Source organism: Haliotis rubra, unplaced genomic scaffold (assembly GCF_003918875.1).
Source record: "Haliotis rubra isolate DU_JTF1 unplaced genomic scaffold, ASM391887v1 Scf136, whole genome shotgun sequence".
Classification (NCBI taxonomy): Eukaryota; Metazoa; Mollusca; class Gastropoda; order Lepetellida; family Haliotidae; genus Haliotis; species Haliotis rubra.
Window position 1 is genome coordinate 847,161 of NW_025765292.1, and position 21,714 is coordinate 868,874.

Below are 21,714 nucleotides of genomic sequence, written 5' to 3' on the forward strand. Positions count from 1 at the left end.
TAAGTTTGTAATTGTTTATTTCCATCTTGAAATAAACTTATTATAATGAATTATAACAAAGAAATCTGAATCTTCTTCAGAACAGAGTAAAAGCAAGTATGTACCGGTAGTAGTTGCTGTTATGTACATACTTACTGAATGCCACCATCATGGACCTGCAAATGTCTGCCACAACCATTACATGCAATTAATCAGTGAACATGAAGACAGAAACATCCACAAATCATCTCAAGGCCATCACATCACACAAGATCTTCCCAGAATCTCAGTCTATTTGAGTGATACATTAAACATAAAAATGTGACCTGACCAAGGTTCCCCAGTGTTTTACCACAGTCTTGCAAAAGGAACAAAACTAATTCTAATTTAACTGACAAGATGTTTTTAAAACATGTATTTGTATTTTTGTTCCATTACAGAAGAAAAGAGATTAATCAGTGTGTTTGTAGTTTTATTTTGACTACTTTGTTGACATTAAAAGCCTTCATGTGAACACAAACTTACTAAAACCTGAAGAACCATATCTTGAAGACAATGGATCCAACTCTTGTGAATCTCCTGAGAATCTGAATTTCTCTGTATACGTTATAATATTTATGAAACAAATGACAAATAAAATCTGATTGTTTATTCCAACATTGAGAGTTGATCACCTCCACAGATGGTCATGTCAGGTGAACCCTTCACACCCACTCTGAATGAAGGATGCGTACCAAGCCTCAGTGCTGTTTGGTCAAGTGGAGAGTTCACTGGACCCAACCTTCTGTGGAGGTGTCCCCAAATCTTGATGCAGGGAGGTGTGATACTGGACAAAAGGTCAGGGCCCTGCTGCACAAAGCTATTGTTGTGTCTATGATAAACATAGTACTAAGACTGCTATGTGCAACAGCTGCCTGATTTTAATAACATTGAAAATGCAGACCATTTGTATTTTAAACAGATCAGATTCATTCTAAGTGAACAGTGTAATAATCATAACAGCAACTCTTGTGCAATTTCATGTATTTTGTTTGCCATTAAAAAACTAAAACCAACAAATAATGTCATGTAATATCTTCCAATTACTATCCAACCAATCAACTAAAAGTCGTAACAGTTGTCAATCATGTTTCATCCCAGACAACTTTTCAACAAGAAAATCTATATGACAAAAAGAAACAATGCTTTGATGTTACCAAGTGATTGTATCAGTTATGATGTAGATAATGTAGATATTGTCAATTTCCACCTGTCAGCAATATATCTCACAGTTTCTGAGTGTTTGGTTACATAGATGTAACAAGCTACAAGTTGGAACTTGGTTGTGGATCAATATATACAGGGACACTGAAACTGCATTGGGACATTGTAACCATAAGCATTTTCCACAAACAGGAACATTTGTATGAAATATAACTCAGAATAGGTCCCAATACAATTAATAATAGTATCTGGTACGGAATATATTAGAACATTCATGTAACTTGCTTAAAAGTATGAGTGAAGAAATTCAAAAGATGTCTGTGAAAAAATGCTGTAGTATACATGACCATGGTTTACAATGACCATATGTTGGTGCCGTGCAGCACGTCACTGTTGCAGGTGTTGGTTCCATTGTGTTGGGTCTGATGTCATCTAAGTAGAAGTACACGGAATGGAGATGCAGCAAAGTGGTTCTCACTTTCCTGAGTAATGCTTCCCTCCCTGAGGACAAAATGAAAGCTTCAGATGAAATCATGCTGATAACTGAATAAAGATCACATATAATGTCTTTACATGCTGTCACCATTGTGGTCTTACTCTGTGAACCTGCATGTGTCAGACAAATGGGCAGGTTCCCCTTTATACAATCTCACACAGCTCCATTTTCTTGTCTTCCTTTTAACAGCTTAATTACCTTTTCAAGACAATTCTTACCTTCACTTTGTCTAGTTCAGATTTTAAGCCATGCACTTTTGATTTTTCCTTCTCCAGTTCAGCAGTCAGTTGTGAGACCTGCAACAGAAAGATACCATTGCAGCAAGAAATCTGTCAAACAAAACTTACCAAACCTTCCAAAAATAAAATGAAATGGTTTTGAAAGACTGCTTATAAAAGCTGAAATTATATTGATTTCTGGATATATACAGTTATATACAGGCAAAATGTGTAAACTACTTGTCGATACTTTTATTCAGACATCATGGCTATTGTTCCATTGTGATACCTGTCTTGTTAACACAGCTGTATCTTTTCCACACAACCATATACACTTTCAATCCTGCCTCAACATCAACACACAACCTCCAATAAAATTTGGAAAAAGGGGAAAGATGTTGATCTTTTGACTGTGCTGCACAAGCACACACACAATCATGTGCCTGATAAGCTCAAGTGCGGTCGACTACCGCTACAACCTACCAGCTGAATGCTGAACAAGTCCCAAAATTCATCCTGTGATGGTACCTGTTACCCGTGTCTGGTCATTTAATCAATCTGAGTTAACTCACCTGCTCTGTTAGTTCATCTCGTACTTGTGTGAGGTCTTCTAACTGCATCAGAACTTGGGCCTTGTCTTTCACTGTAAATCACACACAAATGTTAAATGACATAAATGCCAGGCAGGAGAATGATGACACGATGAGAGATATGTACTTGAAAGTTTCATGTCTTTCAGGGTCTATTACCCCCATCTTGCAAACATACATCCCCACTGACAGATTGTCAGTCACCGCGATAACACTGTCCAATATATTTCATTTCTCCCTATATACCATGATCATCCCTACTGAACCTGTTGTACATATTACACAATGAACATGTTTCAGTGAGTTAATCCTGCTCTGTCCTGTTGGGTAACGTGTTGGTTCTGGAGTTTTAACTCACTTTCTCCTTGAGCTAATATCACACACAGCTGCTTGTTCCTTTTCTTTACTTGCTTAAACTCCTCCTGTACACGGGAAACAAAACATAAGACATTTTTAACACCATGTTATCAGTAGGTGCAGCATTGGTAATTGGCGGCCATTAACCACGCCGCAAATATGAAAGTCTCTGAGTAGGGCTGCGTAATATAACCGGTTTACCAGTATTTACCGGTTCAGACATGAAAACGATACGTATTGCGATACGCTGGTCAAAAACCGGTATTTTGACTTGCATTCAGAAAACTTTGTCACACTCGGAAATCTTCGGATATGTCCTTGTTTCATTTGTGCCAAATATTATTCACATTTTTATTTTATCATGATTAAAAGTTGTTATTAAAGCTTAATCAAGCCTAGTGATTTTGTTGTGTTTTTGCTTTATTAATCAAGAATTAACTCGATTATAAGTAGTTTTTTGTTTAAAATTACTTCATGCAATATATTGCAATACATATCGCAATACATGCTTTCGCATCGCAATATATTGCAATATGAAAATTCTCTGCAATACCCACCCCTATCTCTGAGTGAGTTGTCTCTTCTGTAACACATTTATAGGCAATGTTATGAAAGAAGACACTACAGGGAACAAGGCTCACAAACTATTTATATAATGTATACAAATCCATTAAAAACCAATAATCCACATTCAACATACAACATATCCCTAACGTGCTAAAGCAAGTGTCCATCTCACTGAAACTAGTGCTCACTTCCACTACATGTAGAGCATATAGATGATGATCTGTAATAACATTAACTCCAGTTGAGTTGTTTAATGTTGTTTGTCTGTGTTGTCAGTTCACAACATTCTACAAGCCACCAGTAAACCAACTACAACCAACAAAGAAGCTACCTCAGGTGATATCAACCACATTCAATGTAGTGACTGGTACATAGGTAAAACATCCCAGCAATTGACCATGAGAATCGAGGAACATCACACATCTGCACACAAAAATGGCTCTAAGTCTGCCATTTCCAACCACATCCATCCTAATCATACCATCCTCTGGAGTGACATTAACATCCTTGAAGCCAACCGACCAGACTACATGCACAACTACTGTCAGCATTGTCACCACACTGTGCATCAACCTAGGGATAAGGATATATGGGCATCACTCTGCCAGCTTCAAATGACAATAGTGACACACAATCAAGCCTTTCCAGTCCACCCAATCCCCAGTCTCACAACAACCCAAAGTACTACCCTGCTATTGATTCCCACAACATGCACAGACAGCAGTATTGCCTGCATCACCACAAACCATACCTGTAATGTTTCTACTTGTGCCTTTAATTCAAGAATTTCTTTGTCTTTATTTGACAGCTCTTCCTGATACTTTGTTGTCATGGCACTTTCACGGACATAGTGCTGTAACAAGAAATCATGGGTTAATACAGACATATTCTACAAGCGGTTGGTTGCTAACTCTTAAAGCACCAGATTGGTTTCCTCAACACAACAGCCATGAAAGTCAGATTTGTCAGGGGTGATTTTGCCTTTCTTGTTAAAGTTAGTCATATATCCACATGACAAGTAATGCAGCTCCATGTGTAGAGGGTAGTGAGGGAACTAGTCCCTGACCAACTACTCACTTTTTTGTATTCTTCCTGGATCTTCTCCTTCTGTATAATTCTGTGGACATCATTTTCAACTTTGTCAAAGAACTTGGCATCGCCTTCCCCCATTGCTACTGCTGGAACTCGGGGCACTGGGATGTTATCTAAATCTGAAAAAGAACATTGGATTTCCAGTTGACTAATATTTTGATGTTGATGTCAGCATTGTCAGCTGTTGATGGAGACTGGAAATATAAAAATACCTGTTATAGGGAAATTCAAATGTCAAATCAACTTGTCCTTAGGACATATAATGCTCACCACAACAACAAGCTGAAAACACACAATGTTTACCTTCTACAGATATTTCCATCTGTCCTGTATCAGTAATTATTCCGCCTAAGATTAATGTTCCCTGATAAGATTTTTTTTTGTAAAGATGTCAGCTACCACACAAGGTAACAAGTTATACAGAACAAGGCCATCAGTATTGATTCATTTGCCAAGTGCAAATGCACAGCCAAAGGCTCTTGTCCAAAACCAATTCACTGTTTGATTACACAATATACTTTAACTTTTCAGGACTCTGATCTATATGTTCATTTGATGCAAAATGTGATGTGTGACTGTCCAACATACATAATGGAGCACCTGTCACATGTAGTATCAAAAACATAATGGTACTGCCAAAAATAAACATGAAGAATGACACTTGAGTTCTACTTGCATTTTTCTATCTTTTATTTCACTGCAATTTGATGAGAAATTGATGCAGTGAGAACTGGTCTAGGATACTAGTCCTCAAACCCTGAGTCAGTGAGGATTAACATTAGATTTTCATTTTATACCCATCTAAGTTTAGTGGACTAGCATGAATTCTGAAAGCTGATCTCACATTGTCCCTATGTGACTGGTGCTCTCTGTTATCACATGACATACTTACCGTCCACATCATCAAGTGGAGCATTTGCCCGTTGGTTGAACTCCTCCAGACTCATGGTGTGTGGCTTATCCTTCTTCTTCTTGCTCCGCTTACCTTCCTTGCTGTCGGTAAGGAACCCATTACTGCCAACTGTAGCGCCATTTTCTACTTTTCGCTGAGTAGAAGAAAGGATAATTCAAAAACTGAATAACTGACATTGAAAAACAAGTATGCATTACTCTTGATGTTGACATCAGACCTGTTGACAAACCTACTAACTCCCTAAAAGCATGTCAGTCCCTTCAGTTTTGTAAAAGATTTCCTCAAGATATCATCACAAATCTTTCCAAGTACAGTGTTTGTAAATCATCTTAACCTTCTTAATTACCAGCTGTTGGAATGATATGTGAACCAACAGAAGTGAGTCTAGCCAGAGTATAAGCAGTAATGTAGAAGTACATGCCTGGAACATAATGCACGGAGCTTGATACTGCTGACTAGAACATGACCACATGACCACTTACACGGCCAGACATGGCCACTAGACAGACCAAAGAATTCAGCCCAGACCAACAGAGTCTACGCTAGACTTACCTGCTTTTCAAGTTCAAAGTCCACTTTACTCTGTAGTAAAGCTTGTTCAAGATCCTTTTCATAGACATCTTTGGCAAACTGAAATTCAAAACATGCCTTAAAGTGAAAACTGGGCTACATTTTCTTAATATACCATAACCTTCAGCTTGCTTAGATCCACACTGTCCAGAATCTAATGTAGCACTACTGCACTTCTTCACTAAAATATTTGAAAAGGGATATATCTTAGATTATAAGTGCCTGTGACAGACAAAATGGGAAAGAGACATTTGTAATTGGTAATCTTCTACTATTCCTACAGTCCAAAGTATCCCGACATTACATTCTACAATTAAATGTCAAACCTTGCATCAAATACAAAGCCTTCTTATTTCAAGTTGATGCAAATCTAGTGAACTTCCGTTCAGTCTGTGTAGCTCAAACAATGGAAGTCCCAAAATATGTCCCAAAGTCTCCAACACGAGTTAGGTCAAGAAGACTAAAGACTAATTGTACAGACATATACTGTGGGCATACAAGAATCATACTGTTGTGAGATAATAATTTAAAACCATCTTAGAAGTAGGGTAGAAGCAGACCTAGCAAGCTTTTATGTCTCATCCTGGACAGTTGGTGACAGTTTATATCCCCTTACATCGGACACTGTCCTTATTACCACAGTCTGCAACTTTATCAAATAGTCTGAAGACTCAGTGGAGGATAATTGTTAGGTCTTCAAAGCTCAGCTAAAAATAGCCCACTAAATAACACTAAACTTTACTGAAATTGAAGCGATTAGCCAAGTCTGATTTAGTAGTCTCAGAAGTTTTCATCACAATGGACAAAGACAGTCATAATTGGCACTAAAACATGCAAAATGTGGAGAGTAGCCTCTCATTAGGCAATTACCATACCTCCTCGTCCTTTTGCCTCCATTCCTCCCATTGTTCAGGTTTGTTTTGCTGACCTCCTGATTTCTGTTTCTTGTTTTGCTCGGAGGAAGAGTCCTTGTGTTGCCGAGGCTGACGAGTGCCAAATGCCAACTGCTTCAACTGCATCACAAATAAATTTTTAACTAAATGATAATTAAAACATTATGATATATCTATTAGAATCTAAATATCAAATTAACATTCCCATTTCCACAGAGTGGAGGTGAATAACTGAAGAGTAGTAATCACTTTGACTGTTGTGAGAACTATCTAAGCACAGGACCGTGTAACTAATATTCTATACCAACAACTGGCTTTGTTTGCACATTTGTTAGAACAGATTTAGTTACATCGTTCTGTGATTCAAGCCATATCAGTGGGCCAGGGTGTTACCTTGCCCTACAAAACTAGGAGTCCAGTGGCCGTATGCATATGTCGGGCGTAAATTCTAGTCCTGGTGTAAGTAAAATGTGCGCCTGGGCGTAACGTTAAACCAGTATGCATATCTTAGATGTAGCTAAAGTTACGCCAGGTGTAGCGCTCCATGTTTACGCCACCTACCCAGCAGGCGTAGCCCTGTAATGGCGACAGTTGTATACCAACATCACAGACGATAGTTCTACAGAAACCGTATATTTAGAGAAAGGTCAAACCCTTTAGAAATATCCGACGACCTTGATCTGTACAGAAGATTTACATTCAGGAGAATTGAAATTTTCAAGATAGTGGATACAATCAGGCGTGATAATGATTATGGCTCGTACCACAATTCCACCCTTACCCCGGGAATGCAGGTACTTGTAGCCTTACGGTTATATGCTACGGGATCATTTCAAAATGCAGTTGGGGAAACCATCAATGTTCATCAACCTATGGTTAGTCGAACAATTCGCAGAGTTTCATTGTACCTTTAGCGGCGAATGAATCAGTGGGTCTACTTTCCCAACCAAAACAAACTGAAATACAGTTTTTACAACATGGCAGGGTTTTCCAGTGTAGTAGGATGTGCCGTGAAGTTGTTTCGCGCCTTTTCCTGGTGGTTTAAACATGTTAGAAAATCTAAAAATAGCACACTCGCCTGGACGTAAATCCGTCAAGTCGGGCGTAGGAACGCTTTGGCTTAACCGACGTTGTGCATGACGTGTAAGAGCAGGGCGCTGCTAAGCTAAAACGTAGTGTGTTACGCCTGATGTGAGCTAAGCCTGACATGTGCATACAGCCAACCCCTTATAACTAATCTCAAGGATCCCTACAGGATGCATTAGGGTCCAGTAAAGTAATCGGGTTGTATTATGTAGTGTACTGTACTATAAGATATAAGAATAACATTCATAATAGGAACTTTATAATGCTTGTCCAGAATTCAGTTCAGTAAATATTATTGTGCGCCCCTTGCGACACAACATATATTTTTTCTTCATCCATTCTATACTTTTGTGCAAAGTAAATGCACATTTGAGTCGCATTAAACACTGGAGGCCTATAAAAATCAAGTTTGGACCAAGCTCTGCAAACAGTCTGGTGAATAATGCTGAAGAGGTTGTTGTCGACACAGGTATTACAGGTATGTACCCATGGTACATTTTTGTATTCAAAATGCAGTTGGGGATACCATTTGTATACCCTATAATAAGTCAATATTGCATTGCCCAGTGCACTTAACCAGTTCCTTAACTCTTCAGATTCTGAATCTGAACTGTGCAAAGTTAACACACACTGACACATGTACTGTACTCTCATATTCTACAATGCTGTAAAACTTGTATTCTGCATGTCCTCATGACCAAGCAAACCAGAACAATAGCATGAAAGGGTTTTGGTTTCAGGTTAAGGAATATGGACTAGTCTCCTATTTGGGGTTCTGGCTTCTTTTCTGTATTCTGACTTAGGCTAGGGTATTTTTTGTATACTAAAGCATACCTGGGGTACATGTACAAAGCCGTAACCTAAATTCGTGAATAACCTTGATTCGAGGATATGCGTTAATTATCAGGCTATCTTGTAAATTAAGTCTCGTATGAAATCACGAAGCTGTAAATTTGAAGAACACACACTGCCACACCTCGCTGACAAAAATGTTCCAAATCTCTGCATTATACATAAATACACTACAATCTAATTGTCTAGCACCGAGACAAAAAGCCCAAGATCACTAATGCCACTAATACCAAATTTTATTTTTACAAAATGTCAAGCAAAAAAGATATTGTTAGCACCAACCTTCTCACACCTCGTCGTTTGCTTTCCTAGGTGTCAATACTTATTTCAATGGGCTGTCATACACAGTGATACATTGTATCCGACTACGTAATCCTTGAAACAAGATGACGTCTCGTTTTGTGTGCACACGAATGGGTGATGATTGCAAATGGCTTCGTTAAACAAACGTTTCATTCATGAGTGGAATATTAGGCATTTTCAATTTGCTGAATCAATGAATAAAATAATCCGTGAGTGTACAAAATGAAACCTGGCATTTAAAATATGATTTTTGCCACATTTCCCTTACATTCACGAATCAAGATTACACAACTGTAGATCTGTACCTAATAAGTTTATACCAGTGGTCACAACACCTTCGTAGTAATAACCATTGATTAAACTGAGATATCCTTATTAGTTCACTTCTCGTTTCAAACATGGGGAAAATGCAGACCGACTTTCCTTTCTATTTAATAAAACATAAAAAATATTCTTAATAAATTCAATTATCTCATTTTCAAAACACAGCATCTTCGAATTTGAGAACCCTTGGGTGCGATTATAGTATATGTTCGCCACCTTATTTTGTAACTATTTTACCATGTTTTCCAATAGTCAGAATGTATGTTTAAAATGATATTAAAGCGTACGGTAAAATAATGTAGAAAACGAGCAGTGAATGATACTCCCAATCTTACTTCAGAGGTTTCTTGTTTCTGTTTCGATTTGTTTTTCTTTTTCTTTGGTTGACTTGGTTGTTCATTTGGCTTCGCCTGTTGTTTCTTTGATGACTTTCTGTCATCATCACCACAGTCATCAATTGACAATACTGAAAACCTTGACTGAGCAACGGATATTGACTTTGCCATTGTAAACCGAACTTCTGCACATGCGAAACGCAGATAACTCTAAGAAAACGTTATACAAGGGAGGTAATTTGTTACGACTAAGTACCACTAAAAAGATTTCTAACTGATGCTAGCATGGAGTATCCATGACGTTTATTATTTAGATATTTAAACAGGCTGTCTGTATTATGGCGATCTGACATTGCTGATCTGAATGCAGATGGATGTGTGCCATTAATAAATTCGTCCTCAAATTCTGAAAAGTGTAATAAATCGCAATGACTACTGGATCTGTCTCGATATTTTGGGTGCCCTACAGGCAACTGAATTCTAGCCCTGACTGTAATAACTATCAAAACCCTAAACAGCTCTGCTTAGTGTATGGTTTTCTATACATGCTATTAATAGTCTGGTAGGATGGGTACAGCATTCAAGTCCCGTGGAAGTTTTGTGATGAGAGCAAGACATTGTGTTTTTTGTATTCATCAGACATGCTAGTTAAATAAAAAGTTTGGTTCCAAGTTGAAATATGGTGCAAATAGTACTTTTTTGAGCACTGTACAAAGTGGTTGTGGAAAAGGTTGCTAAAAGGTCAGAAGGTCATAATGGGAGAGTTGAATATTTAAAGTTTGAGGCTATTAACTTTATCCAAGTGTGTTCCTCTATTTCATGAAATATTTTATTAAAAGAAAACCCCCAAATATATATTTTTTAAATTAAAAAAATACATATAATGAACACTCCCTCTCTCAAAATGGCAGCTAGCAGACGAATTTAAGCAGATGTAGGTTTTGTGCATTTTGTAACTATATGATTGCTTCATTTCATCAACTCAATGTAAATCTAGTTATTAAAGAACAGTTATGTGTGAAACAAAAAAGATATGTTTATTTTCGTTTGGTGAGACTGTCAGTAAGGGAGCAGTCCTTATTTCAAAATGTAGTATGTCAATATCAGATTATGATTTATCAATTTCTTATTATTACGCTTGAAGCTTTTCTTCTAATTGCAGAGTTCTTTGAAAATAGATAAGAATATAATGAAATGATGGGGAGAAAACACTATTTTCTGCTTCACACTTTCTCATTTAAATCCCTTGAAATAATTGTCAAGTCATCAGATCGAATAACTTTCTAAAATGGTGATAATCTTTGAAAAAAAAAGATATACAATATATATAATGTGGGGAGAAAATTTTATATCAGCAGGATAGGAGAAGACACGGTGTCCATATTTAGCTTGTTTGACTTTGGGGATCTGATCTGAGAGATCTAGATGGTGCATAAGCCTGAAGAAGATCTGAGAATTAGACTGGAGCCGTGTTAGTCATGCACTGGTATGCGAGACAGAATAGTTTGAAGGAGATTCTTTGTTTGACGGGCAGCCAATGTAGGTCCTTTAGAGTTGGTGTGATGTGCTTTTTTCTGGTGATCTGGGAGGTAATGCGAGTAGCTAAATTCTGTATGCATTGGAGTTGGTCAGTGACACAAGATGGAGATCCGGCCAAAAGGCTGTTACAGTAGTCCATACGAGATGTGACTAGGCTGAGGCAGAGAGTTTTTGAGGCATCTTTGGTAAGAACGGTCTGGCCTTTGATATTGTGGAGATGGAAGTAGCAAGTTTTAGTAAAATACTTGACGTGTACTGTCATACTTAGATCTTGATCGATGACAACACCCAGATCGTTGAAATTGGAAGAAAGAGGAATGGTTGCTCCACAGACACACACACTAGTAATGTCACACTGCTTGCGTTTTCCAGCCTGTCCCAAAAGAATGGACTCTGTTTTCTCTTAATTTAATTTCAAGGCATTTGATGACATCCATGAATATCTTCTGGCAACAGTCTGATGTCTGACAGAGAGACGCTCTATAGCTGACTCTGTGTTTGGTTGAAATAACTTCCACAGCTGCGTGTCATCTGCGTAGAAGTGGTCAAGATTAAGGTTTTCTACAACAGAGCCAAGTGGAACAGTGTAGAGGGTGAAGAGGTTCGGACCAAGCACGGATCCTTGAGGGACTCCCTACTCAAGCCTAGATGCGGTTGACACAGACTCACCAACAACAACGGTTTGAGTCCTGTCCTGTAGATAAGATGCCAGCCGGGATAAAGCTGAATCCAAGTTCTGTATCAAGTCTTTTGAGGAGTCTCTGATGATCAGTCGTGTCAAAGGCACTGCTTAGGCCAAGTAATGTGAGCAGGGCCACTTGTCCTGTGTCAATACCACATCGTAGGGCATTCGGGATCTTCAGCAGAGCCGTCTCTGTGCTGTGGTGTGCTCTGCAGGCTGATAGGAACACCTCATAGAGGTTATGCCAGGAAAGGTGGCCCATGAGACGACTGGAGACTGCACGTTCAATGAGTTTGGATATAAAGTCTGAAACAGGCCTGTAGTTTTTTGGATCCTCCTAATCAAGGCTTGATTTCTTCAGATGTGGCCTAGCTAGAGCTGACTTGAGTACACTTGGGACATAACCAGATGAAGTAGAAGAGTTAATAATCATAACTAATGTTGGTAAATGTCAGTGAAACTATCAATATGAGTAAGAGGCGTGCCATCAAACATTTTTGGAGGAATATCAGCTTCATCCACAGCCGCAGAAGACGAAATCTTGTCATGAATGTTCTTGGATCTTTTTGTAGAAATAATCCGAAAATGTCTGTGCTATTACTTCATTGTCATCAGATGTCGGATGTGTCGATTCAAAGTGTTTACTCAAGATACTGAACAAAAGTTTGAACAGCAACTTTGGACTTGACTTGTTGGCTTCAATCTTAGAATTGAGATGTTGATTTGTCTGATGACCGTTGTTGAGTGATTTTTGGCTGAAATATACATTTGGCGATGAATCTCCAGGAAAGATTGTTTTCCATCTGCGTTCTGCTTTCCTCTTGTCTTTTTTCGCTTGTCGAACTTCAGGTGTGAAGTCCCAAGCAGATGTTTTAGTGACTGGTATGACTCTGTCCTTAACTGGTGCATGTTTGTCTATATAGCAGCTCAGATAGGACTCTATTGTATAGCAGAACGAGACACTCAGCATCAGATGGTGGCTCAAGTATAAGGTCTGAGTTTAGCAAATTGTCTTTAAAAGTATCGATATCCAGGAAGCGCATGTTCCTACAACGAGTAATCTTCACATTTGGACTGGGTATTGAGAGGTCCAAGCTCACAAAGATATGGAAATGGTCAGAGAGCTGTAGATCCTATACAGGTACACAACTGACACACGCGTCTGAAGCACGGGTAACTATCCAGTCAAGAGTGTGTCCACCTCTGTGGCTTGCCTTGGACACAAGTTGTACACAGTTGTGGACTTCAAGGAGATTAATTATTCGTTTAGTGTCATGGTTATCCTTGTTGTCAAAATGGAAATTGAAGTCGCCTGCAATGATAATAGCTATTTCGTCAACTTATCCAATCTGTGCCGAGACGGTGCCGAGCAGTAATTGCTGCCAATGGTGGCCATACATAGAACTGACTTTGACGCCATCTTGTGGACTCAAGCAAACAGAAACACAACAGTAAAGGCTTTGTCTATAGACGTTTGAATTTTCACCTTTTTACCATTGGGATTACATGAAATAATAGCTCTTAAACTATTGAAGAATTTTTTCTAAAAATGGCTTGTGCGTTTCTTTTTTTGAATTTTGAGTATATTTCTGGGTCGCAGTTTCATGTAAAGACCTCTTCTATAGTTGATAAACAGGGTAAAAAGTATATTCCTTTTTCATATTGTACTAGTTCTATACAAAATATATGCCTTGTGAAGAAAAGAGGGTTTTACTCATCATTATAACATTTAGAGCTAAAACTGACTCTTTAATGTAAATTTAAGACTAAAATCAAACTAAAAAGATCTGGTGACTTACAGCATATGAGAAATATATTCCGTAACCAAATATGCATGGTATTTGATATTAAAACCATTGTTTTGTTCCGTGTTTTTGCAACTTTTTCAGTTCCCGGTTAAATTTTGGCGGCCATCTTGGATTTTGAGCTAAAAATAGCTTTCGCATCAATATTCAGATTGGAACCAAACATTTTTTTAAACTCCTTTAACATATAAACACAAAAGAATATATGATTTGCTTTCATCAAAAAACTTCCACGGAATCCCATTAGCTCTTTGACTATAAGAACTGCACCATTTTAGGCAAGGATAAATATAAAGACTGAACACGAGCAATAGCTTATTGTTTCGGCTGGTTTTACTCAAAACAATCTTGTTCACTTTCCCAAATTGTAAAAAATAAATTAACAGAAATGTTCTCCTCCGTCTCTCCTCCGAATCCAGCGGGTGTCCCTCATCTTGGACTATCAATGTGTAAACAATTCTACGTTATACTGGTGACCGTTGACTATATCATTTGTTGATATGTGTTCAACACAAACTTGATTCCTACCATTGAACACAAATTCCTCTCAACCTATTTCTATCATTTCTGTAAACTGATGATAAATGAACTCCTGCTCTACCAAAAGGTGCATCGATCTACCCTTGTGTCAAGACTGATGCAGAATATGCCATTTCTACCTCAGGAATATCGGATGCTGCAGCAGCCTTTGTCCGCTTCCTTATATTTTCCAGGCTAGACTACTGCAATAGTTTATTGTCTGGAATATCAAAAGAATCCATTTCAAGACTTCAACGCCTACAGAACACTGCAGCACGCATAGTGCCTCTTACGCCCAAGTTCTCCCACATACAGCCAGTTCTAATAATTCAAAGTACTAGCTGTCGCATATCGATGTCTATATGGTACAGCACCAACTGATTAAGCAATACCACCCAACCAGAACACTAAGATCCGTAACTCAGTTTCTCAGTACTGTCCTAAGTGGCGACTTAAAGGATTTGGTTACAGACGATTCCCCACTCAAGTTGCAATCCTCTGGAATTCTCTTCCTGAAGAGTTGAAAAGAGCACCAAGTCTTGATGTTTTCAAGTCAGATCTAAAGACCCTGCTTTTCAAGAAATACTACGACTAGTTAACTAGTCAAATTTGTAGCGCTATGAACATACCTCCTGGCGTGGAGTTTAGCGCAATACAACTGGACTCATTATTATTATTATTATTATCATTAAGGCCAGCGTTGACAGAAACCACACCTGTAATTTGCCCGACTGACAGGTGGCAACAACAATAATATAATACTGACGGAAAATATTTTAATATTTATATTCTTCATATGTTTCTGTTGAAGCGAGGGATTGGTGTGTATGTTTTCTGTTTTCATCATTAAATTTAAAGCCATTTGGGTTCTGTGTTTGACAAATAGGAACACATTAATGATTGGACAGGTGAACTAAACTCTTGTAACCAAGTATCTTCGTTAATGTATCATGTGTGGATGTATTCTTTCCCAGTGAGTGAATAGTTCATGGTCACATTAATATGGCAACTGTTTATAACCATTTTCACTTTGTTTGTTGAAGTAGTACACCAAGATACCCATTAAAGATATACAAAGCGAACCAAACACGAGAAGATTCGAACGAGGTCAAAGGTGATTTCCTAAACCATTTCCTAGCAGCGACAGATGCTTTGAGGCAGTTTGGAACTGTAGGCAGTATGGGAATACACCTAAGATATACCACATCATGTATTATATATTATGTAATACACTAAACGCCCAAAGAAACGTTACCCGCCTACCTTTATGAATTACTGAAAAACTATCAAAGATATGATAGGAGGCATAAGTTTACAAGAAAGCTGAACAACACAGCTTTATGCAAATCACGAAAACAATTTCTCAAATGCATTCATATTTAGATGAAATTGTGAGTGTGTGAAATTGTAAAAGAATCATTCCTATGATTTCAGTCTTTCAAAACATTTTCTGCTGATTTGCATTAGTGAAAACAAGTAAAACCTGTCTTTGATATGTGAAAAAGTGTTTAGAAACATCTAAATTTTCTTTGTTAACATTTTTGCATGCAAAGTAACATTTTTCCATTTTCTGTGTACACATAGCAATTTCAGTCGCAAAAAAGTAGCAATAGTCAAGCAGTATTTGCATCCATTTCCAGCGTTCGAAATACCTGCTTGCCCGACCGCCCGGGACGGATTATTTTCAACACGGAGTGCCAGATTCTCAAATTCACCTGCCCGACGGTCGGGTTAAAATTTAGACATGTATGTAAAGATATTCATCATATTTCAGAATAATAAATCATTATTAATTGACTCGTAAAAAAAGGATGAATTCCAATTGGATGATAAACTACGTCGCTTGTCAAACCTAAATTAGTTGCGGGCAGTTAAGTTTTGGTTAGGGCTGGCAAGTTTTAAATCTAACCAACCCTGAGGTCTGGCTGAAATTTTTGGGAGTTTCATACCCTGCCATTTCACGTGTAGAATGATTCAATAGGGTATAAAGAGAGACTAGAATGCATGATATGATACACAAGTACGAGAAATACGCCACGACTAACAGCTGAAGAGAGAGAAAGAGCCATTGGGATGGTGCAGATTGGATCAACATACAATGTTGTTGCCAACGGCCTCGGATGCCACCGTATCACGGTTACAAGACTTATTCAGGGCTACAGAGAGAGTGGGGTCACCGTAGACAGACCAAGAAGTGGACGTCCACGCATCACAACGCCAGCCGAAGACAGGTACCTCCGTCACTAAGGAAGGAAGGTAACGTTTCTTTTGGCGTTTAGTGTATATACCTCTTTATTATGCAAGTATATTTTTGCGGCTACTTGATTGGTCTAGAGGCGGTCACGTGACCGTCGACAGAAAAGCATATTGACTCCAACCCAGGGCCCCGTTTCACAAAGCTCTCGTAGGCCTAAGATCTCGTAACTTTTCTCGTAGCATTCGTACCTCCTATGTTACAGTATAGCAGGTACCAATGCTACGAGAAAACTTACGAGATCTTAGACCTACGAGAGCTTTGTGAAACGGGGCCCTGGTCCGACCAAAAGTCATATTGACTTGAGTTACTATGATGTCAAGCTATGACGTCATTTTATTGTTTACATGTCACAGTATTGTTGACATAACGTTATTGGTTTGTAGTGAAAATAAAATTACTTTTCTTGACTAAAAGGACATGTTTTGGATTTTAGAAGCTTTTTTTTCAGTAATTACATAATAAAACAATTATAGACTGGCGAATTCGGTCAATACCTGTTTTTATGGACCCACGAAAAGCAATTATATGATATTGACCTCGGACTTTGTCCTCGGTCAATATTGCTTTTCGCGGGTCCATATAAACAGGTATTGACCTCTTGGCGTAGTCTCCAAATGCCTACAGTGACAAATGCCTACAGTGTAGAATAAACAAAGTAATGCACCAGTGATTTCAAGCAGCAGTATCTTCTCCCCATTACATAAATGGAACATTCCAACAGACAAGGTAGACAAATGCCTACACAATGAAAAAATGCTGGGGGGTTTCATATATTTGTGAAATGGAACAATAATTGAATTCATATCTTTACATCTGACAGGGTCAAATATCTTTACATCATCTTATGCATATTTTGACTGGCAAAAAGTCTGAGAATTTGTTTTACTCCATCTTCACTAGTCGACCAACAGCACTGAGAAAGTCCGAGGGAGCCTTCACATCAGCTCGTAGCTTCACCAACGCAAGGGTGTTTGGATGAGCTCTCATGACGACCTTGTTCAGATGGGAATGCCACCCCTCGAGATGGTTGTTCGTGCGAGGTCCTAGGTTGTCATGCTGGTTCCAGATTCCGACTCTGTAGAAGGCATGGTCGTCAACCCAGGTGTTGGTGATGTAGTCGTGCCACAACGTTGAGAAGCCTGAGCCGATCACTTGTTGCAAAACACAGGAGTATGTCTTCTTCGCCATCATCAACACATAGAAAAGGCTGTCCATCTACTGTCTGCTTGAAGATGTCTGGAAGATTGACGTCAGCAAGAGTCTTGGGAAGTGGAGGCATGATCTTCCTTCTCTGCTTGTACAGGCCACTCTTCATGGTGTGGAAGGAGGGAATGGCAGCAGCCTCTTGAACATCAAGCTGAGCTAATTCTTCGTTATAGATCATCTGGATGGGAGTTGTCTCGGCCTGGACTCTCTGACGAAGTGTGCTTGTAATCTTCAAGGCAACCTGGTCTTCTGGAGGATGATTATGTGGCGACTGGTTACGGACAAACTGTCCAACTGTGGTACATTTGCCTAGACAACCACCTTGTACACACTTCCAGTGCACACGTGTCAGGCGCCGGTTATTCAGCCTGTACCTGTAGCCATCTAACAGAACTTGCTGCCCACCTTCCTGCGACGTGTAGAACACTCTACCTTCTTTGGATTCGCCATGATTTGAACCAAACTATGCAGAAGTCCCATTTTATTTCAACATGTTTCCTTCTCAAACTTACTCAGTACAAAATCTATTGCATGCTAAACAGAAGTAATTAAATTGCTTTTACATATATAGTTCCTGTTGAGAAAGATAGACAAATTGTATTGAAACAAGCAAAAAGGATACACAAGGCACTGCTTGTGCTGATATGATCAGATAATCTCTAGGAAGTTTTCATAGTGTAAACAGGTTAAACTCATTAGGGTGGAAGTGACCACTTGTGTGCAGGGAAGCGTATCACTGCTGCTCACCTAAAACAACATACTCCGTAGCTATGATTGCCTGTAGGCATTTGTCACTGTAGGCATTAAGAGACCTAACCGACCTCATCACCAGTCTATAATTGTATAATAACCTTTGTATTCGATTACAGTCTGTAGAATTGTTCATTAACAACAACAAAAACAACAAAAAGAACGTCCAGTTCTCTTGAAATTGTTACTTTCGACTTCTTTGCTTATGATAAAACACCAATGCAAAGAGATTATAGTAAGCACTACTTTTTAAATGAAATTAGCCTCAAAAACTAAATGAATCGTTTCGCAATTAACCGCTTTTACGAAAGCGAATTTAAACATGCTAATCAACCTGACGCTGTGGCAAACGCTTTAGGTTTGATTCTTCGTGACACAGGACACACACCTGGCATAAATTTTGATAATTATCAACAAGTTTTGTCACTTCTACAAACACACAGTGATTGGACGAAATTTGTTATTCCGCGAAGCATTTGCGTTTTGGCTATTCAATCAAGGAATGGAAATAATAGGCAATGTTAAGTGCTTTTATTATGGTTATGGCATTTTGAAAAAATAGCATTATATATAAAGATAGCTTTTTTCATATATGTTGTTTCGGTATAAGTATAAGATTTTAAACACTGGCTTTTTCTGCGTTGCAGTGTCTACGTCACTGCAGATATCAGCGTGTAGCCCTGCACTGTTCTCGTCCACTTGAACTAAGGTTGACCGAGATAAACAGCTTATAGTATAACGTATGCCATATACAGGGATGTACACTACACTACAGCGGGCAATTCACATCGTTCGCTGTCGCTACACCTGTAACACAACAATGTAAGGAATGGTCGTCTTTTATTAATCGAGTTTCCAATTTGTCGACAGATCTACATACTCACTGCATTGGTTTCACATATTCTTGGCAATCTTGCCTTGAGCATGTGCATATGGTAACATCTAGAGTCCCACATGATGACAATGTGCACAATCATTGCTTTTTATTACTTCCGATTACACACGATAACGCCAAAACCGTCATTGAAAAAAGATTTGTACAAAAGGAAGTCAAAGTTCGTGGCACAGTGTAACAATTCTTCACCAATGACGATCGGCCTTTACGCTGTTTTTTATTTTTGTTAACAATGGAAAGCAATATTTTCCCTGAAAAGAAATAAGTCCCTCTCAAGAATACCAAAAGCAGCATCCACCAATCTCACTTTCACCCCCACAGCGTCCTAGTGTCCTGTTACAGTGGAAAGAATCACCTTAATCTGCATGATATACGGTTGTCGTGTCATCCCTGCGGATACCGTGCAGTAGTGAATCCCAGGAGTACAGGCAACACAAACCTGATAATCTTCCTGCAGACATTACTGTTCTGCAAGTTGGAATACTTTAACTGACCCCACCTTCTCTACAACGTACAGCTTGTCTTCAAAAACACATACACCCGTGGGTTCTCGCAGCTGGTTAAAATCTACTATCGTTTGAATATACGTGCCGTCAGGCGATAACACGAGGACACGGTGCAGACCCTGGTCCGCTACGTAGATCCTGCACTGGGCGTCACATGCCACACCAAGAGGCAGCTCTAACGTTTGATTTTTCTTTCCGTCGTACACAAACTTTACAGGATTGCCGTCTGCTTTTGGATCAACTTTTACGACTGTTCCCGCGTTGCCGTCCGACGCTATAAAATCTCCAGTGGGTGATACAGCCATGTGTGATGAACACTCCAGCATGCATTTGGATTCTGCTGGATAATTGTATGATCGCTCAACCTCACCGTCGTCGTTCATCACGTAGATGCCACCGCCGCCGTTCCACCAAGCAGTGCTCGCTGCCCATGTTCGTTCATCAATGCCAGCAATTCCACGGAAATGGATTGTAGTGCTTATAGTTTTGAGAACCTTCATTTCACCAATGTCAAGGTCGACGGTAGCAATAACAGTACTTGGGTCGCTATCGAAATTAATGGTTGAAGCAATGAGCGTTGGAGACAAAGAAGTCACGGCGCTTACTAGAGGGACACTGGGGATCTTGCTCAGCGGCGAGCCCTGAGAGTCGAACAACTTCAAACCGTTGCTAAAATCTGACACAACGATCCTGTCTTCTCTTATGACAACAATATCTCGATTCCATACTTCACGGATGTCTTTCCTAACGCCGCCTGGAATCGTCTGTATCCGCGTGGGGAAGCTGAGCAACAAGGTCGCTGTCTGTGACGCCATCACAATACGAGAACCTGTAGGAAATGAAATAATTATATGGAATGTTTAAACAAACATCGTCATATGGCCAACTGGTATAGGAGGTTAGGGGTTAGGGATAACAGAATGTCTCGTTTGGTTCATAAATGATCCGAATCTAGACACGCCAGTTACCGATGTCTGCAGCGACCCCAACCGTTCGATGAGATCCCAATCCGGAATCGCACAGGGAGAAAACGCTTGGCTCTCTGGCAAATATTTTAGCTACATGGCGGCGGTTTGTAAATACATGTAATCGTGTCTGGGCCAGAGGTGAGGTGAAATTGCGTTTAACGTCGCGCTGGAGAATATTTCGCTCATATGACGACGTGCATGCGTGTGCATGTGTAGGTGCGGCTGCTTGTACTAGCCCAGACTGAAGCTGGTTTTATAGTGCTAGCTCACTGAGATACCATGCCGCAGTGAAGCATGAATACCCCACTGAGACACATTATGCTGACTCCGAGCCGCCCAGTCCTTGTTGTACCCATTAATGCCGAGCGCCAGGCAGGGTCTGGACCAGACATGCCCGTGGTTGACATCACGGTCAGCTTGCATCAGCCAAGTCAGCAAACCTCGCCACCAATCACGTTAGTCGCCTCATCATACGATAAGTATGAGTTGCTGAAGACCAATTCTAACCCGGATGCTAATGTTCAGGTCATTATAAGCACTGTATGTAAAGTTAACATAACGAAACAACGAAATTGTGTGATAATCTTTAAAAAGGTTTGATCTCTATATAAAGCAGTTGAGAATAAAATATACATACGCTACATATATTTTATCAAGAATCTTGGTGAGTGAATATTGCATGGCGCCGATTCACCGAAAAGGCAAAAAGTCTATATATACAGGTATGTTAACAAATGCAATAACATTTATGTTGAAGACGTAAAAAAGCATGTCACATAGGGCCTACTGTCATATACTATAAAATGCAT

The 21,714-nt window shown here is 39.2% G+C and overlaps 2 protein-coding genes and 1 long non-coding RNA gene across 4 annotated transcripts in view; 1 reads left to right on the plus strand and 2 right to left on the minus strand.

Annotated features, from left to right (window-relative positions):
• Positions 1–10,005, minus strand: LOC124268067 (G kinase-anchoring protein 1-like). Its single transcript, XM_046703087.1, has 10 exons — positions 9,779–10,005; positions 6,861–6,998; positions 5,968–6,045; positions 5,395–5,548; positions 4,488–4,621; positions 4,162–4,263; positions 2,845–2,908; positions 2,469–2,539; positions 1,897–1,974; positions 1–1,683 (listed from the first exon to the last, which is right to left on the minus strand). Exons 1-10 carry the CDS (start codon positions 9,947–9,949, stop codon positions 1,657–1,659), a joined length of 1,017 nt encoding a protein of 338 aa, XP_046559043.1. The 5' UTR covers positions 9,950–10,005; the 3' UTR covers positions 1–1,656.
• The window catches only part of LOC124268069, a 21,572-nt gene continuing 9,553 nt past the window's right edge, over positions 9,696–21,714 (plus strand). Inside the window, exons 1-3 of the long non-coding RNA XR_006896196.1 lie at positions 9,696–9,706; positions 13,636–13,643; positions 15,431–15,437. This is a non-coding gene — a long non-coding RNA (uncharacterized LOC124268069). The remainder of the gene's footprint in view (positions 9,707–13,635; positions 13,644–15,430; positions 15,438–21,714) is intronic.
• LOC124268068 overlaps positions 19,364–21,714 on the minus strand; it is a 2,943-nt gene continuing 592 nt past the window's right edge. For both annotated transcript variants that reach the window (XM_046703089.1, XM_046703088.1), the window contains exon 2: positions 19,364–20,766. In XM_046703089.1, the coding sequence (XP_046559045.1) occupies positions 19,892–20,752 (861 nt within the window). In that variant the 5' untranslated portion in view covers positions 20,753–20,766 and the 3' untranslated portion in view covers positions 19,364–19,891. The remainder of the gene's footprint in view (positions 20,767–21,714) is intronic.